At 31.0% G+C, this 19,291-nt stretch overlaps 2 protein-coding genes across 5 annotated transcripts; one reads left to right on the top strand and one right to left on the bottom strand.

Annotated features, from left to right (window-relative positions):
* Positions 1-424: 424 nt before the first annotated feature.
* Positions 425-3,424, top strand: LOC132943913 (venom protease-like). The gene is made up of 7 exons (XM_061013064.1): positions 425-903; positions 1,012-1,239; positions 1,323-1,471; positions 1,564-1,676; positions 1,748-2,004; positions 2,665-2,831; positions 2,928-3,424. The coding sequence occupies exons 1-7, from the start codon at positions 798-800 to the stop codon at positions 3,099-3,101; spliced, it is 1,194 nt and encodes a 397-aa protein (XP_060869047.1). The 5' UTR covers positions 425-797; the 3' UTR covers positions 3,102-3,424.
* A 6,349-nt stretch (positions 3,425-9,773) lies between these two features.
* Positions 9,774-19,242, bottom strand: LOC132942854 (integrator complex subunit 3 homolog). Of its 4 annotated transcripts, XM_061011516.1 has the most exons (10): positions 18,566-19,242; positions 18,342-18,456; positions 16,396-16,473; positions 16,005-16,307; positions 15,779-15,835; positions 14,662-14,920; positions 14,476-14,597; positions 13,052-13,321; positions 10,411-11,121; positions 9,774-10,341 (listed from the first exon to the last, which is right to left on the bottom strand). In XM_061011516.1, exons 3-10 carry the CDS (start codon positions 16,420-16,422, stop codon positions 10,180-10,182), a joined length of 1,911 nt encoding a protein of 636 aa, XP_060867499.1. In that variant the 5' UTR covers positions 16,423-16,473; positions 18,342-18,456; positions 18,566-19,242; the 3' UTR covers positions 9,774-10,179. The 4 variants fall into 4 exon arrangements, with proteins under 4 accessions (XP_060867499.1, XP_060867501.1, XP_060867500.1 ...); XM_061011518.1 differs by lacking the exon at positions 16,396-16,473 and having other exon boundaries at positions 18,566-19,240; XM_061011517.1 differs by lacking the exons at positions 18,342-18,456; positions 18,566-19,242 and adding an exon at positions 17,531-18,021.
* Positions 19,243-19,291: the final 49 nt, after the last annotated feature.

Raw genomic sequence — 19,291 nt, 5'->3', positions numbered from 1 at the left:
TTCAATCATGGTGCTGATACAGTGTTATGCACAATTTTATTATTTTAATTATTTTAATTATGTTTTAAAAACCCGTTTTTGTCAAAATGTATTTCTTGTAAAAAGACGTTTCTGCTGAATATTATTTGGAAACCGTGTACAAACACAGACAGTGACGCCGATTTTTTTCAAATATGATCAGGCAATCTCAAAACTTCGCGGCCTAAATATCTTAATAATTTAGTTTAGAGGTACCTACCCTAATATACATTTACTCGCATAAAAATAACGATGTAAATAAAATGTGGCCCGACCTTACCATGGACTTGCACTTTGGCACCACTGCATCGAATTACACTATAGATAAATTATTATTTATTCTGAAACGAGAGGTATTTTTTTTTATCTCAAAATTAATATTTAATTTTTAACCTTGGCACTTTCATATACCACGTGCCCGCAAAAACAAGGTGCACTGTATAATTCAATTAGCCATATTATTCAATAGCTTGTGTATATTTTTGAATCCTGTTTGCGGAGCATAATAATTTAACAAGAATATCAGATCATCAATCTCCCGCAGACAGAATTCTAAAATATGTATAGGGTACTGATTAATGTAGGTAACTGAGTTAACTGAGTGCACCCAATTTTTGTGACACGCTGTATAATATATAATATATGTAAACATAATATACATACATATTAAAAATCCTTTTCAATATTTTGATTGTGGTCGAATAAAGTCTGTTTTTCTCATTGATTATTATCATAGCCACCACATCAGTTCGTTACAATAACAACGATAATACAAAAATATGTATTTTAAAATTAAATATTGCTTATACTTTAAAATCTTATTATCTTTAATACTATGTTTGTTAATTTCTGGACATAAAGCAAATATACTTGATTTATATGAAGGTGAGTTTAAAATATTCAATTAAATAAGTGATTAAGTTTAAACAGTAAAGGTTGAACGAAACGGATACTTAGTTAATACAAATTTGATTATGCTTATGTATTACACAGGTGACGTATGTCAGGTAGATAAGAACAATTCTAGAAATCATGTATGCAAACAACCAGAAAATTGTGCGTCGTTAGAACAGCAACTTCGAGATCAAAACTTTCCACATGTATGCTCGTTTATTAAAAACAAGCCAATAGTCTGCTGTTCACCCACAGTAACAATCAACACAACTTATTTCGAACCGGTATTAAAAACCCCCATTTCTACATCATACTCTGCCACTGAAAGTACGTATCGGTAGGTACCGCACAAAACACGTATTTAAACAGCTTTTCATAAATTATAATCTGTTCTCGTGACCACTGTTCAGTGTGTAGCCAGTACAAGGATCTGGTGTACGCAAATGTGCAACAATCCTCGTCCGGCGAGAGACTACCGAAGAAAACTCTCAAATGTTACAACGTGATGCCGTTGATCGTCCGGGGCCAGAAGGCCAATCCGATGGAATTTCCGCACATGGTATGATAATTATATATGCCGTAGGTATTGAAAATCAAAAAAAAAATCTAGACGAAAATTTACCAATATATTGAATCTTTGCCCCCCTGCAGGCACTATTAGGTTACGGGAACATCGCAGATGAGGAGAAGGCGTGGGGCTGCGGAGGTTCGCTGATAAGCAACAGGTGGATTCTGAGCGCAGCGCACTGCACCATAAATCCTGGGTGAGTACCGTGTACAAATTACACGAGACCACGTGGTTTTTAAACATTTTTCAAAACATCCCTCCGTGAAGACGTACGGTGAGCTGGGCACGCCTTGGGGTTTTGAACATCTATTCGCAATACGACCCCAGCCCGGCCGACTACAAAGTCGTGGAGCGCGTGGTGCACCCCAAATACAATTCGACTTACGTGTACAATGACATAGCGCTGTTCCGTTTAGAGGAGGAAGTCAAGTTTTCGGAGCACGTAAGACCCGTATGCCTAAACACGGTCCAAAACTTAAGCTTCAGCTTAACCACGGCCACCGGCTGGGGTCGGACCTCGACCAGTGAGTATCAATTTTTATACTACATACCTATATCGTATCAGATTTTTTGGTGTGGTTCGAAAGTTTTAAAGCCCACCACAAAAAAAACATGTAATCCATCATCGTTTAAATAAATAGGGATAGCAGATGAGTACCGCTATTATAACACTGCTTTTAGATATAACTTATAATAGTTCTAGTTATGTCTACGGTTAATATGTTTTACAAACCGGCTACAGTGCTAATTATGAACAAATTCCCAAAAATAGACGTTCAATATCTAAATACCTATATTATGTAGGTAAATTTCTACTTCGTGTGTAACGGTGTAAGTGTGTAACCGTATGTTTAATTTATATCTAACAAAGCCACCTCTAGACTTATGACGCTCACTATTCTATGTGGTGGCGTGGCGAAAGTGCCACGGCGCCTGCTGCTGCAGGGTCGGGTTTGACGGAGTTTTCCGGGACCGCCCTAAAATGTTTGTCTATATCAGCATTTTCCAAACTTTTCCTCCGCCGGACCCCTAATTAGAGTACAGTAAAAATGATTGCGGACCCCGTAATAAAAATAACCTAACCTAACAATAATACATTATATAAATTCGCGGACCACAGTTTGGGCAACGCTGGTCTATATTATAATAACATGAAACTTTCAATCGCTATGTCGTCTGTGCAGATGGTCTGATTAGTCCAGACTTGTTAAAGGTAGACCTGTCTCTGATATCAAATGAAAATTGTAAGTATAGTTATCCTCAGAGTGCCAAATCGAGAATTAACTTCGGGATACTAGAAGATAGCATGATATGCGCGGGTGACATCGTGGACGGAGGCGACACGTGTACGGTGAGCAAACGATAATAATCGGTGGATGTACTGCATTTTATATAAGTTATAAATGTAATGTATAATATAATATGTAACATATGCATTTCACCTCAGGGCGATTCTGGCGGCCCGCTGCAAATAAAGCACCCCGACTACATATGTATGTTTAATCAAATCGGTATAACGTCGTTCGGGAAATATTGCGGCAATAGGTACACGCCCGGCGTCTTCACCAGAGTGTCCAAATACGTTCCGTGGATCGAACAGATCGTTTGGCCGAAGAGTTGAACGTCTGCAAATCCCGCCAGACAAAATAATCGATTTTTTTTAAATAAAAAAAAAGTACCTAAATATTACATATGATGTATCGTGCGGTGCATGACGCGTATATCACGGTACTTAATTCAACATCTGCATTCAATAATTGCATGCCCTCGTATACTTAGGTAATACCTATTGATTGTTAGGTGATTTAGATTAAATTACTAAATTAAATGTAAAATATTTTATTACAGTGTATAATACCTATATCACATTTTTAAGATATAAAAGAATAGATATATGCTATATATTAATTATTTTGTATTATATAAATAATTACATTTTTTTAATCAATGAGTTAATTAATTAACTACTGCAGCCTGCAGTTGATTACCTATATGTATTTTTACTAACCCAAAATCATAAAATAAGTGTGCGACATGTGAACAAATTAATTCTAATCAGTAGCCAGTAGGTACCTTGTACCTACCTAGTTTTGACTTTTGATTATAATTTATAACTATAGAAAACTTAAAGATAGTACCTAACTAGGCATTTAATAAGTTAGTCAAAAATCCTATAATAATTATTAATTGACAATAATATATTATATAATATTATTATTATTTATTTATCACTCTGCGAGCATGATTAATTCCCGGTTTCTAAACGTATTTTTACACAAAGCTATAAACTATAATTATTCTGAAAACAAAATAATTTGGTAACATTAATAGTTAATAATATATTTTAGATAGTTTGAATCTATATTATTACTTACACGATAACTAATTATGTACATAAAATCAACAATAAAAATTAATATCTCAATACTAACAATCGTAAATTCGAAACTATGTAAAGAACAACGAACAATAAGGAATAAATAAACATATTATATTATCACCATAGGCGTGCGCACAGCCCCCCCCCCCCCCCCCCGCCCATCCTGCAAGCACCACAAGTTTTTGATTTTTTTAAATGTTTTAAAAGTTTAAAGTAACATTGATACTCATTACTTAATGATAATAAATAAATAATTATTTGGACTCTTGACTATTATTGAGCAAGAACTGACATGAAATATCAATGTCGATGAGGTGATTGAGACATTTAAAACATTTAACTCCAATCTAAAGAAGAATGGAGTTACGAACTGTTATATTTATATTATGAAAATGTCATAAATCATAATACAATAGTATCATTAAAGATTGCGAAATCGTATTTGTTTAAACTTTAAAACTGTTAATATATATATTTATTTTTTAATTTTGAAATAAAAATGTATTTGTTTTTATTATATGAATATAACCATTGATTATAAATACTATACTATAGTATTTATAATCAATGATATAACGTATGCCTTCAATAGTGGGGTAATAACGAGTAGGTAAATTAAAGTATCAAACATTTTAATTGTTTCTTCCTTCAAAGTTCAAGTATCTTAATCATTATTGACTTGGCCCACCCTGCTACAAATGTCTGCGCACGCCTATGATTTTCACTAACTATGTATACCTACTAGCTAATGTAAACTTAATGGTAACAAACCAATCAAGGAGACTACTGCCTTTTGCGGAAAACTATAATAGACGTCGTACTAAACTTTAATAACTTAAAGCGGGTTTACAATAAACACGTTCGAGATGTAAATCTTTTTTGTGATTAGTTGGTTAGGTTAGGTTACCACACGATTAACCACGATACCGTGTTGTTGGCTGTTGTAAATTATAGATAAACATCTTTTTCGTGTCCACGGGCACACAACACACGTGTATTGTGGAAACCCACCTTAAGACCTAAGTGACCGGATGGAGTACCAAAATCCAAAGAGACTACCTTACAAACTATGCTCCGTCATTCAAATACAATTTTATCCAACTTCTAGGATAAAAAATGGTTCCCGCGATAGCTACAATATATTATACCAAGGAACGATGATCGATCGCATCAAAAACCTTCGAAAAATCAATATAGACTAGGTACCTACCAACTTGGTACCAACTTGAAGCTTGGATTTAAAAGTTTATAAGGCTGACTCTATGGAATATATATAACAGTACAGTCAGTACAAACGTAACAATCGTATTGTGCGGTGTAAAAACCTACAATAAGATATGAAAATGTTATAATTATATTATAGGTACCTAATTAGTAATTACTAATTGCATAATATGACATAATATTATTATTTATTACCTACCTATTCATTATATTTAAGTATTTTATAATTACATACAAAACTTTAATACGAGTAATAATAATTATTAATACCAAGTCAAATAATAGGTACAATTAAATCATAGTTTTTAAAAAATCACATAAATGATAATAGTTTTACCAGTTGAGTTTTAACGATTTGGGTTAAGTATACCTACCTACCTATCTATAAAAGAGTAATGTTTGAATTTCAGCTAATATAATTTGTCTATACAGGCACGTACCCAGGCATTTTTTCCATAAGGGGCTAACATTTTTTGGTCCCTACCAACCCTCTCCGTATCACACAAAATCTATAAAAAAAAAAAATACAACATTATAACAATCGTTACAAAAGGAAAACATAGCAAAAACTGTTTTGCGCAGGGAAGAACATAAAGTCATAGGTAACTAAAAAAGAGAATTCATAAAAAAAACTTATTCAAATTTCAAAAACATAAAATTAGATAACTGTATTATTAGGTATAGTAATTATTATACTAACCATTTGTATAAATAATACCCGTACAAAATGTGTGGGTACATCTGACCTGATTCTATGTTTTGATGTAACATACGAGGTTTATAAAATATAAATCTTAGCTGAGATTCTGAAAATTCAAAATATAAATAATTACAATAATAATAAAAGGTATTTCGAATCGGACTAGTAACTGGACGGAGTGCAACAGGAGTTGCCAGCGATGAATGAGTCGCGAGCAGCAATGAAAAATATGTAAGAGCGGGAAAAACAGGTTCTCAGGTTAAAAAAAGATAAGATATCAAATGTAATGCAATGTGTTTATCATTACAGTAATAACATTTTATTCTGTGGTAATCATTACTCTAGGGTGTAAATAATTCCGGCCTACGAGAGAAAATAATTACTGTTGCCCGACGAAAACTCCACCGATCGATCCCGCGCATTCCCCGGCATGCAGACAGCTGTTTGGCACCGGTCGAAACCGGTTTGCGTGCGCGAAATTGTAATCTTCCGCATACGGTCTAAAACTATACTATTAATTGAACAATATTGTACAATCGTTTAATAACATACGATATGTCAAAAAAATATTTGGCATTTTTAGAATACAATTTAAACAAAGGGATGTACGATACGCTTGTACGGCTTTGTTTAAAAAATGTGCAGCCCCCCCTCTCAATTTAAAACTCAATTTGCTTCTACCGGCTACCGCAAATCTTATAATTTGTTATCACATTATAACTATATCTGTTACCGATTATAACTTACCTACTGGCTACTATAGAATATAGAAATATTATACTTCGAAGCGGTGTAATATTAACCGGATAATACACTACAAAGTACAATATGAAAGACGAAAGGCGAAGTGAATAATCACGGACTACATAGATATAACCTACTAATATATAAATAAATAAGATATACAAAATTAAACGTACCATCTACTGCAGTCGAAAACGAAACTTAAACACTAAACTCGCGATGGGCCAGAGAACGTGCCCTAAATGTTGATAAAATAAAATTTAATTATACTACACAGTAAACACGTCTTTTCGGTAGAGTAGTTTACAACGTACTACACACACGTCTTACACGCATAGGTACCTACTTAAAACAGACATATGGCACGAAGACTATTCGCCTAAATTAAGCAACAATAACCGGATGAAATTTATGTATTTTTTCCTCAAAATTGTGAAGCCGATTTAAAATCATTAATCATTATAGATACAAATTCATTTATTACGCAAAAAAATATATACCTAATGTAAATGTGTAATATCGCTGATAAATAATAGTTACATAAGGATACAATACATTTTATACCTGCTTAGTATCTGTATAACCAGTAGTTTTTTTCAATAAACGAGATTTTATAACTCATTTATTTTAAATCGAAGTACGATTAATTAGTTTATAGTCTTTGGTCTTGATTATTAAATGCAAATAGATGAAATATTATGCTAATAAAGTAATATTCTGTAAAAAAAAACATGAAAATATTGTCATTATATTCTCTTTAAGATAGAGAAAAATATGTAAGTGATCAAAGGAATATCAAATTATGCTTTAATCCACATTTTTTTTTATCAATAATTTACATTTTTTATTTGAGTGACTTTCCCGAAGTTCCAAATAATTATAAAATGAAAAACCAATTATTATTATTTTAACTTAATTTATTCTATTGGTAAATGATAAACAATATGTGTAGAGGGGCTGTCATATAGTATGCTGTCTACTGGCAAACGCGTTCTACCAGCGTTATATTATATTATATTTATTTATATTCATTGACAATAATTTTTTTGACAAACAAATTTTTAATTATTAATTTTTTACTAGGTATTACTACTACAATAATTATACTATAATATTATGATATAGTTTTTAATTTATTTATTTTCAGTAGACCACATACTATATTCATAAATCGACCGGTAGGCCGCATATTATTATGACAGCCTGCAGAGGTAGGTTTAAACATTATAATTGTGAATTAAAACAATAGGTATAATTTTATTCTCTAAATTTACAAAATATTCCAAGAGATATGATAAAAATATAAACTAAAATAATCCCCAGACCCTGAAATATTAAATTTGTCTCCTGTGTTCAAAGAATCATCCATATTAATTACTCTCATAAAACTGCATATTATGCTCAGTATTGATATGTAAAACCTAAAAATCTGGACCCTTGATAGGTATAAGACAATTATTATTCAAAATCAACCACAACATGATGCCAAAAATTGTATTTTGTCTTTACATTTATCGCCTCTTTTAGTATACATTGTGTGTATTTAATTATTATTATTTTAATTGTTAGTCTGTAAATTGATTTAATCATTTCATTTTTGATTATAGCCTGATGGCTGTATAGTCAAGTTAATAACGGTAAGTAAGTATTATAAAGTTGTTATAATTTTTTAAACAATGCAAGTAACATTCTAACTTGTTGCATTATTCAATGCTCTTCTCAGCAAAATTGGCAAACAAACCTTAAACCAAAAATGTTGATGTAGGTATCAAGTTACAATAGTAATTTACAATAGTAGTAGAGTTTAAAAAGGATAAAAATAAAAAACATTTTATTTTCACTTTGCTATAAACGATTTATTTTAAGTTACTTATTAGATAACTATAAATATAGTAAGTATAAACTATAAATATAATTGCAACTTAACAAACTTAATAACTACTGAACAACAATCTTAAAAACTAATTAACTCGTCACTAACATACTTTTTATATTTACAATAGGATACAAAAAATGAATACCAGTAATTCAGAGATCACTAATTGTCCACAAAAAATACCGCTTTAATAATATTTCCCCTTCCTCTCCTGCCTCTAATAATTGTAAATTATTGTTGACGAAGTTTCACTTGGCAGTAACAAGAATCTCATAGGCAGGCACACAATAAACTACTGTTGTTCACGTAATATTATGTTAAAACAAAATAACTTTCAGTCGTTTGTGTTGCATTTCATCATTGTCTTCTTAGAATATAATATATAGTATTAATATAATTACAGCAGTACTTAATCATATTCAACTTTAAAATTAAAATAACGTACAATTTTAAGATTTTATTAGGGTAATTAATGTTTAAAGTTTTCTATTGAGTATTGACTAATATTTGAAAAATTAAATATTAATTTAGGAAAAATGCTAACCTTGAAATAACAATAACTGTAATAAATAGGGATTTTCTCAGATTTGATTCAAACTGAATTTACATTTGATTTGACGCTGCATATTTATGCGTATTTACGGGTAGATTATTTGACTGAAGAACTGAACAATGAAAAGACTTGTGAAATTTAAAAATAAGTAATTAGTAACTCTATAATAGAAATATTATTTTTAAACTATACAATATCCAAAACACATTTTCATAACACATAATAGAAATCATATTTATTATTCATATTTAACTGTTTTATATTTTAGAGTAAGTGTCAAACATTATCATTGCAAGTCTAAATATTTTTAAATTAAATTTTAATTTAAAAACGATTTAGTAAGACAATAAGTGTTACATGTTGTACAATAAAATATTGAATAATTTAAAATTATATTATATAAAAAAAATTGCACAATTGATAAAATTCAACTCTAACAAAATAAAAATCACTTATATAGAGTTACAATTACTAAGTATTTTTTTTATTGCTTTTCATGTTTATAGTAACAACTGATGACAACACGTTCCTCATCATATTAGTATTTACGCTGTCGTTAATTTTTATAAACAGTGAATATATTAATATTGTATTAGACTACATATTATTATACATTAATTTAATTAAATGTATTTTTTTCAACTGTAGTATATTATTTTACATTTAAGAATGTCAATGTATTTTATGTCCATATAAAATTTATTGTTATTTATCTATAACATTCGGCATTAATAGTATATGTTAACAATGATAAAATATATAAAGTACATATAATAAATATAAATATATTTATATATATACATATGATATATAAGACCTAAATTTCTTTCGAGCACTATTGAGCAAAAATCATTAAGACTTTTGGATTAAGTACTTAAGGTGCCTTAACAATGGATATTTATTTTTTTAAATAATTTTTTATCACAGTAAAACAGCCTTTTTTTGTCATAAAGGGTCGCCACAATTTGCATATCTACCTACTATAAGTGTTTATAAATTATCAATAAATAACAATCTTGAACACAGAGGGCGAAATATTTTGCAAGTATAAATATAAATATATTTTTTTATCGACCAAGATCGTTGCCATTTTCTGGAGTTTGAGGAGGGGAATTAAGTTAAATAATACTATAAAAAATCAAAAATATTAGGAGCTGGCCAGTCTTGTTGGAGCTATTTAACTTTGATCATATAAGAAAGCGGTAATTCTTTGTTTTTATTTTTAAATGGCCATTGACCTCATGTCCGAACACATGCCTTCTACCTGAGGGGGGCCTATATCAACACTGGTTATCTGGTCTGCACGACTATCTTCACTGCTTGAAACTTCAGGATTATCGCCTTGGTCCGGTGTATAACGATTGATTCTATTTCCCTTGTAAGACTAAAATTTATAAAATAAACGAGATTAATTAAAAATTAATTAATCAACTAATACGATATTCTTTCTTACACTGTAGTTTTTCTTGTTACTTTGGTAGTTGTTGCCACCATACCTGGCGCCTCTGTTGTTGAACATCTGATGGCCATTAGAGGGGCGTACGTTTCCCGGATTGTGATAAGGATAATTTGGATTTAACATCACCTGAGGAACAGCAGGATAGTGCATTTTAGGAAATCGGTGACGGAAATTTGAATTAGGAACAAAAAACGGGCTAGTAAAAGATGAATTGACCATAGGACCAGTTGTATTATTAGTATGCCTGGGATGAGATATAGTAGTTGGCCCAGTTTTATAAAATGTGCGAGCCTCCAGATACTTTTTAGGTCCATTTTTCATGTAGTCGTTGTTATTCTTAATAGATAAATTATTGTTGTTGCCCTGATATTGATGAGTATCACCACGTTGCTTAGCACAGTCCTTTTGTTCTGGACGTATATTTATAGAAGGTGGGGGGTGTCTAATATTATACTGAATTTGAGTCATAAGTAATTGATTGGGTGATTGGTCAGATTTTTCAGGATCCGGTGTAGACGACGTGGTGGGCTTAGAAACGATAGGTTGAGAGACTGTTTGTGGCGGAGGCTCTGCTAAACTTATGACTGGAGTTAGGCATAACTGCTGTGGTTCAGGTGTATATGTCTGAGGTTTTTCCTCGTCATTTCTAACTACAGACATCAGTGATACAAACTGATTCGTGGTAATTACTTGCGCTTGTCCTACCTAAAGCCACAGATTCAATATTTCAACATAATGCATACTTTAAAAAGAGCTGAGCGAGAAAATAAAATATCTTATTGATTTAATCTACTCTATAAACATAAAACATGGTAAGATTGGGATATAGATTTTTATCACACTATTTTCTTGGTAAACAAGGTTTTTGTTTCTAACAATTTTACTCATCGTTATACTTAAAATTACAATATTTTTCTTTATTAAAATTAAGTATTAATTAAATATAAATAAATTTAACTAAGATAATTTAAGATAATTGTGAGGAAAGTAGATTTGCATGTTCTTAAGAGGACGCTATCAATGTATTTGTTGTCTCTGTCTTACAAACCTACGACATTGAAAATTTTTGTTCACTAGTTTCAAGTGTGTGCTGTTAACCCGCGGCAACTTAGGCCGGCCATTGGGTGGTTGTTTAAACTTTAAACTGTGGGGGAGGGTACTGTAGGTTTTGGTGAACACATGATTTTTGGATTTGTCATAATTTCAATTCGGCAACCGTAGGTTTCTGCCATGCCTGGTCGGGGATTGTGGCCTCTCTCCGGGCAGACATCTATTTGGAGAGAAGTGCCGCCCGTGACCGAGATTCAAACCGGCAACGGTGCGTGTTGCAACTGACGCCCTATTCCGCTTGGCCACTTTGTTTTCCTATTAATTTTGATATTAGAGTGAATTGACCTATTATTAAACTTTTAGTTTGATAATAAATTTGCCCTAATCTCAAAACTAACAGCACACTATATACACTAGTGAACAAAAATTTGGTATGTCGTAAGTTTGTAAGACGAAGACAACAAACACACGGGTAGCATCCTCTTAATTGTATTTAGTATGTTCAAAATGAAATATATATAATTTAAAATATTGATTAAGAATTTTTATATAGAAAATTTATTGCAAATAAAAGCACTTAAATCATAGACCTTATACTAATAGACGAAGCATATGTGGCCGGCAACGTTGGGTGTTGCAGTGACAACAAATTGCGTTACCAGTGATGCCATAATTGTACACACACACATTTTTCATTTAACATAATTGTTTTACAATATTTTACCCACAGCCTTTATATTATATTATAATATTAATGTTGGGAATTTACTAATTAATAGTAAGAAATATTAAAATATCCATAAATCATGATAGAAATAATATAATATAATAAGATAATTACGTATTTACGGTGTTAACTATGCCTAAGCTAATGTGGTCTACATACATGCGCAGAAGTGAGGAATAACACAATTAGCGTTAATTAGTATGGTGGAAACTACCACCATACTTTGCCTATTAATATAAGGTTTATGAATTAAATATATCTTTTTCATAACAGATATTATATTTTAAGTTAATAATTCATTAATCTCGGCTAAATTCAAATATATTCGAGAAAACTATTTTGATTTTAATTTTTAAGTAATAATAATGTGAATTGTATTATTTTATTTTTTAATTTATTAATTCATAACATCAAAATATATTGCTTGAGAGGATGTCGTACCCGCATATGTTGTTTACAGACTAACGGCATAGCAAATTTTATACTCAGCAGATTATGTTTAGCTCCGTTATTTTAAAAATTAACTAAGATTATTATCAAGGGCATCTCAAACTTTCATTACATTTTAATTTTAAAGTAAATATTTTAAAATTGTAAATTATTTGAACTTAAAATACTCGCTTTAAAATTAAAATATAACAAAAAGCCTATGAGATGCCCTAAATAATAATCTTACCTTTAAATTATATAAGAGGTCAATTCACTCTAATTTTTAAGCTAATGAAGCTAAAAATGATCTGCTGAGCTTAAAATTTGGTATGTCGTACGCGTGTAATTTGGTATGACGTCCTCTTAAACAAATTATATTAACTCGCTCAGCCCCAAAGTAAAATTATAAGTATTAAATTATTTAATTACCGAAGCATCTGATGAAGGGGGCCTAGGATTTGCGCACTGTTCAGTAAATACTGGTTGATGAACAAGCTGAATATTTTCCATGACTGGATCATAATATGGATAACCACCATCAGAAGTTGCGACCATATAAGGCATATATGGTGACATGACTGGCATGGGATAGGCCATATCAGGAGTAGGTATCATATTAGACATTTGAGTTCCCGAATAATAAGGTGTATCACAAGGCATCGAAAAAAGAACCTTTGATCCTTGAGTACTGTTACAAACCTAAAATGATAATGGTTAAAAGATATTAATCGACAAAAAAAAAAAGTATACAATGATTTTTAATTATTTTAGTTATTTATCACATACATTTTTGTAATTTAGAAAAAAAATGTATTAAATAGCTTGAAGTATTGCTACTATTTGAAAAAAAAGTACTACTTCTTAGCAGTGATATTTTTTTATTATTATTGACAATCCATATTTATAATGAAATTTTTTGAAGCATAACACTTTTTTTTATTTCTCCATATGTAAACAAAAATAGATCAGTAATTTTTTTTATAGTTTATTTTTAAATCAAGATTTAATTAGGTAGATCTCATAGTATAATAATAGCCTTGGGGTCAATTAAATTTGAATTGACGTATGAGTCGTGTTTGAGTCTGAGAACAATATTAATAGAATGGACCATAAATATCCTAAATAATATGTTCATTATAAAAAATGAATAGGTACAATTATCATAGGCAATTCATCCCCAATGTAGAAACATCTTGAATTTATAGAACACTCAGAATGTCAATTTCATTAATGTCTAAAATATATTCTGGCTGGGTTGAGCTAGCCAAATAATAATTGTATCAGATCAATCTCATTGCATTTTTATAATGTATAAGAAAATACTAAGAACTAAGAGAATATAAAAAATATAGCTTTTAAAAGGATCTCAGATCATAGTTTGTTTTCAACAACTCTCTGACAACGCAAAATAATTAATTTGATTTCAGTAGAACCAATCTTGTATTGACAGTTTTAATATTGAGTAGGTTGACAACCTATTATTGAATTTAAATAAAGAACATTATCAGTGTTTATGCATTGGATTTTTTTTTACAATATTTTCAATTTTGTGCATATTTAAATTTCAGTATTTTACATACTCAATACTCATATATCACTTAAAAATTAAAATATTATGAGAAAACTAATGTGAATATGTAGATAACTTTTAAGTTGGATGATTGATCAATTCACTCTAATATTAAAGCTAATAATACAAAATTGGTTCTAATTAATGAAAATCTATTTGCCAGTCATGTGGTGTGTGGGTGGAGTGAGAGAGAAAACAAATAATTTGCCAACATCCACTCAGAATTACCTAACACTTTATTAAAAATTATGAATAAAGGATTTTTGCACTTGATATAACTTACCGAGCTCACTGGCAAGTTAGGGTAAGCTTGTTGTACCAGAACTTGAGGTACTGGATTTGGATAGAATATAGGTTGGCCACTATAACCTTGCATGCTAGTAGTACTTTGTGTTCCATAAGGAGCTAAATACACAATTACAAAATAACTGATAGTTTAATATCATCATAATTATCTTTAATTAATTACCTGCATATACATTGGGGAGGGATTCTGTTGATGACGAGTTTTGTGGACCAGGAGGTTGAGGAGTAACAGAAGTATTCCCATTGATTGGCATATTAAAAAAAGCCATTCCATTTTGATAAGTATACATAACTGGTGCTAACATTGGTTGAGCTGGAGTTGGTAATGGAGGAACTGAATATTGCTGAACTTGACTACTATAGGACATTAAGTGTGATTGTTGTTGAGGAGAGTTGTTGGAATCGTAATTGCTTTTGATATCCTAAAAATAATAATAATTTTTAAATAACATGTTTAGCGAACACCAAATTAAATTAGTATACTTATACAATACACATTGCTTAATAAACACTTTCATCATTCATGTATATTTGGTGCTAAGCAATAAAAAATCAAATTATTTGTTTCGATAAGCTATGATCTAGTTATCATATTCAACTTATACCATTAAAATAGTTGGTACCAAATTAATTAGCATTGAATATTGATACAGACTTAAATGTACACAATATTAATAAATAAATTTCTTCTTATACCCTATTTTGAGTTAAAATTACTCTTTGTTAGAATTTAAGCCAGCGCCTAAATAAAATACCCAAAATTTGTTTTTGCGAATGACCAACTATAGAAATCTCTTATTTTATAATAATAAATATTACCTGCTATTACTCCATTTAAAATTAAACTAAAATCCTATTAAAAAGATGTGTTGTTACATAATCAAATAATTAATTAATAATTTTATTTCAAATTATATGGATTGTTTATCTCTAAAACCCTCAGATAAGCTATCTTTAAAACCCTCAGATAAACTATTGATAAAACTAATTGCGAATACATACTAATGCAAGTATGAAATAGCTATTAATAAAAACCAATAAAAAAAAAATGTAATAATTAAAAATATTAACTTAGTATCAAAACCTTGACTACATCTCCAGACCAAGAATATACAAATTAGATACAGCATAAGTGCATAAGTTAGTCATTCAAAACTATTTAGGTAATTAATTAATTTTGTTTTATGTGTTTTTTTTTAAATATACACGCTTGATAAAAATTAACGATGTACTTTCTTATCTTAAAAATAATAAAGACAAAATAACAATGTAACACATACTTTCTCATAAGCAGGCGCTATGTTGATACGTTTATCTTTAAATATCAGAACAGGACCCTAAAAAAAAAAAAACGCTATTAAAACTAAAATAAAAATTAAATATGTAAATAAAACTTAGAAATAACCAAACATATAAGTAAATTAAATATAACCAACTGAATTACAGAAAGTATGTAAAACTTAAAATATATTTGACAAATTTAATCAAAAATTAACATTAACTTACAGCATCAATTATTTTTTTAACTTCTTCTTCAGAATCAAAAGTAATAAAACCAAATCCTTTGAGAGCACCAGCTTTATCTTTTACAATTTTTACAACTTTAACTTCTCCATAAATTGAAAAGAAATTTCGTAATTCTTGTTCTGAAGTGCCATTGGCTAAACCACCGACAAATATTCGGTTTGGCACCATGGTTGATCCAACACGTTTATCCGCCACGTTGTGGTTATTATATCTGAATGTTTGTTGTTGTAGTGTAGACAGCTCCAAGTGATGGTATCTCTCTTCAATGCTAGTATACGTTATCTACGTAACAAGTTATGAATTAGGATATGAAACCATGGTTTAAATTTTAAAGTTTATACTATATAAATGTTGCTATTTTAGTAAATACCTTGCGGCCTCGTTTCATTTGTGACATAATAGTTTGGCAGTAATGCAGGAAAGAAGGATGAGAAGATACAAAGGAAACCTATTTGAAGGAAAATGACAAAATTAGCAAATACAATTAATATATTAAATCTAATTTTAAAATATGAAAAGCATCTTTTACATCTCACAACTATTATAATAATGTAACCCCAAATAACTTCTATGTAGGCAAGTTCATTTAAATATTTAATATATTCTATCGTAAATCAAAAAAAATTATACGTAGGTACCAGATTTAACTAAAAATATATTTTCTAAATAGAGTTCAAAATGGTGAGGAATATAAATGCAGAGAAATGGTTTGAAGTAAATCCACATATTAAATAACAAGTAGGTATCTATATCGTTTTCTAATTCAGTAGATTACTAACATTTTTCATAATATTTTTAAATAAATTGTATCTACTTAACAAAGTTAACATTATAGAATTGTTTTATCTATCATTATATAATATATAATATAAAACAGAAAAAACTGAATGAAACCCTTAACCCGACGATAGTCGCGACAGTGTATATTACAGAATTAGTAGCATTGCGGTCTGTTCGACATTGTACTTTTCAATAACAAAAAAACATGTCAAACCTCCATTTTAATTAATTTTGTCAAAACAAACAATTATTTCATACAATTTTTACAATTTATATAATACCTAGTTATAAAAATGTACTTCCTTATACATCAAATGAATATTATTTAAAAAAAATAAAATGTACGAATTAAATTGAGTCTTATGGCAGGCAGTTGAATTTTTCAAAAAAAACCCTCGGCACCCAAGTTGTAATTTTATTTATAATATTATTATAGTATTTTTAATATTTATTGTAAAAGGTATATTGAGTATCAATGACTGAAATGTTAAATATATTTGTTTTATTCAAGATGTAAAAAAGTGCGGTCTTTTTTACCATAGCAATACTAACGTCGTGTTAAAAAAAATGGTTTCTGGAAAGTGAAACAATAGATTTTCAATTTTTATAATATATAATTAGTCAAATAGTTTTAGAAACAGTGACGAATGACACGGACAACAATAAATAACAATTCAAAACGAGTCGCGTAAAACATGTTCGTAGAACAAACACTATGTACGTACCTATCTATAAAAATATAGAAAATTATATAGTAATTCTGTTCTGCCTAAATAACGTAGGCGGCGGCTATTGACTACTGAGCAGTGGGTACAAAGACAAACATGGTACAAACTACGATACGGTTTTGCTGCGCGAACGTAAACGTCTCAGAAACTTCATTACCGCGCACAAAGACAAAATAGTAAATATATACAAACGAAGAGAAACGAACGATTCGGTGAACACCGATAACACGAATTCGTTGTCCTGGAAAACTCGTTAACACCGAACGGCAATAATTATAAAACGAAATACAATATAATTCCTAACGATATCTCAAAGACAAACGGACGTATAGTAATAGAGAGAGTGAATTTAGAAAGAAAGAGATAGATCTACAATTGTTATTAATTTAGCGCGTAGACATTGCCGACCGAATGGGTATTCCCCGACATATGATAAGAAACTGTGCCCGGTGGTGAGATTTGGTAAAACACGATAAATGATCACCGCGCCATAAAACCAGTAACTGCTTTTATACAAGAGAATATATAGATATACCGCCTCGATAACGAGCCGCACTGCCGCCATCCCAGCCATTCTAATCACTAATTCACAACTCCAAAAATAACAGACATGTAATTACTTATTACACCAGCTCTTTCGTGGGTTTTCGATTTACGGCTGTACGCACGTCCGGCCAACAAAAAACATGCCGAACCTTCAATACGTTATAACTAAATCAATTGAATCAATTTTTAAGAATAGTCCCAATTGCCAAAATGAGCGGTAAAAGCAATTAATATTTTCAATAAGTCAACACGAAATACTCACTTTGATAGTATCGTGCTTAGCGTGGAAAAGCTCTTTCAAACGTTATCTGTCCCCAAGTGTCTCTGGTCAGCTCTCGTACGACCGGACTCCCGACGTGTTCACACGAAATGGTCGGCTACAACACACGGAATAAAAGTCAAAACAGAGAAAATTAACAATAAAAATGCGATTCGACCCGAAGCGGATCCCGTTGACACGCATCGCATCGCAACGACCCGTCTTACCGCGGTTGGTGTCGATCATCTCGTCGCAGCTTGCAGCAATCCACCAGTTATTATGAAAATCGTACAGTGGCGGCGACGCCGATAGCGACAATTATAGTGAAAAGTGATAGTAGTAGAAGAAGAAGCAGAAGTTGTTAGCTGGCGGCGGTAAAGCGTGTGTCGTCTCTCAGACTTTGGTTGTAGTGCAACGATGTCCGTCAGCCGCGACGCGCGCGAGGGAGCTGAGCGTTCTGCTTCTGCGTGCCGTGCACAACGCGACGCTAGACGATAGACTAAAATAAATCGACGGTATTATACCTATAATGTCCTATTAAATGATATTATGGCTAATACGGCGGCGGGCGTACACGACGAAATGAAGAGCGCGTGTGTATATGTAAAAAAAATGTATAAATAAATATTATGATCGGACGGAAAAAAAACAAAAAAAAAAAAGCGTACGACTAACAAACGGATTTAATTATAATCAGTGAAAGAATGAAGGAAAAAAAAGAAGAAAACACGTTCGGGAGTGAAGAAGGGTATGTGTGGGGTGGGCGCGCGCGCGTGATTGCGTGTGAAGTGTGTATGTGTTTGTGTGTGTGAAAAAACCAATATAAATAATAATAATAAATGAATATAAAATAATAAAAGCAAAGAGTACACAAACGCGACGCGCGATTAGGAACATATGCGCGGTGCCCGATCGGATAATGTGCGGCGGTGCGCCGTGCGCGCCAGCCTGCA

Source organism: Metopolophium dirhodum, chromosome 4, assembly GCF_019925205.1.
Source record: "Metopolophium dirhodum isolate CAU chromosome 4, ASM1992520v1, whole genome shotgun sequence".
NCBI classification, from domain to species: Eukaryota; Metazoa; Arthropoda; class Insecta; order Hemiptera; family Aphididae; genus Metopolophium; species Metopolophium dirhodum.
Note: the sequence above shows the minus strand (reverse complement) of the source record. Positions and strands in the feature narration are given on the sequence as shown.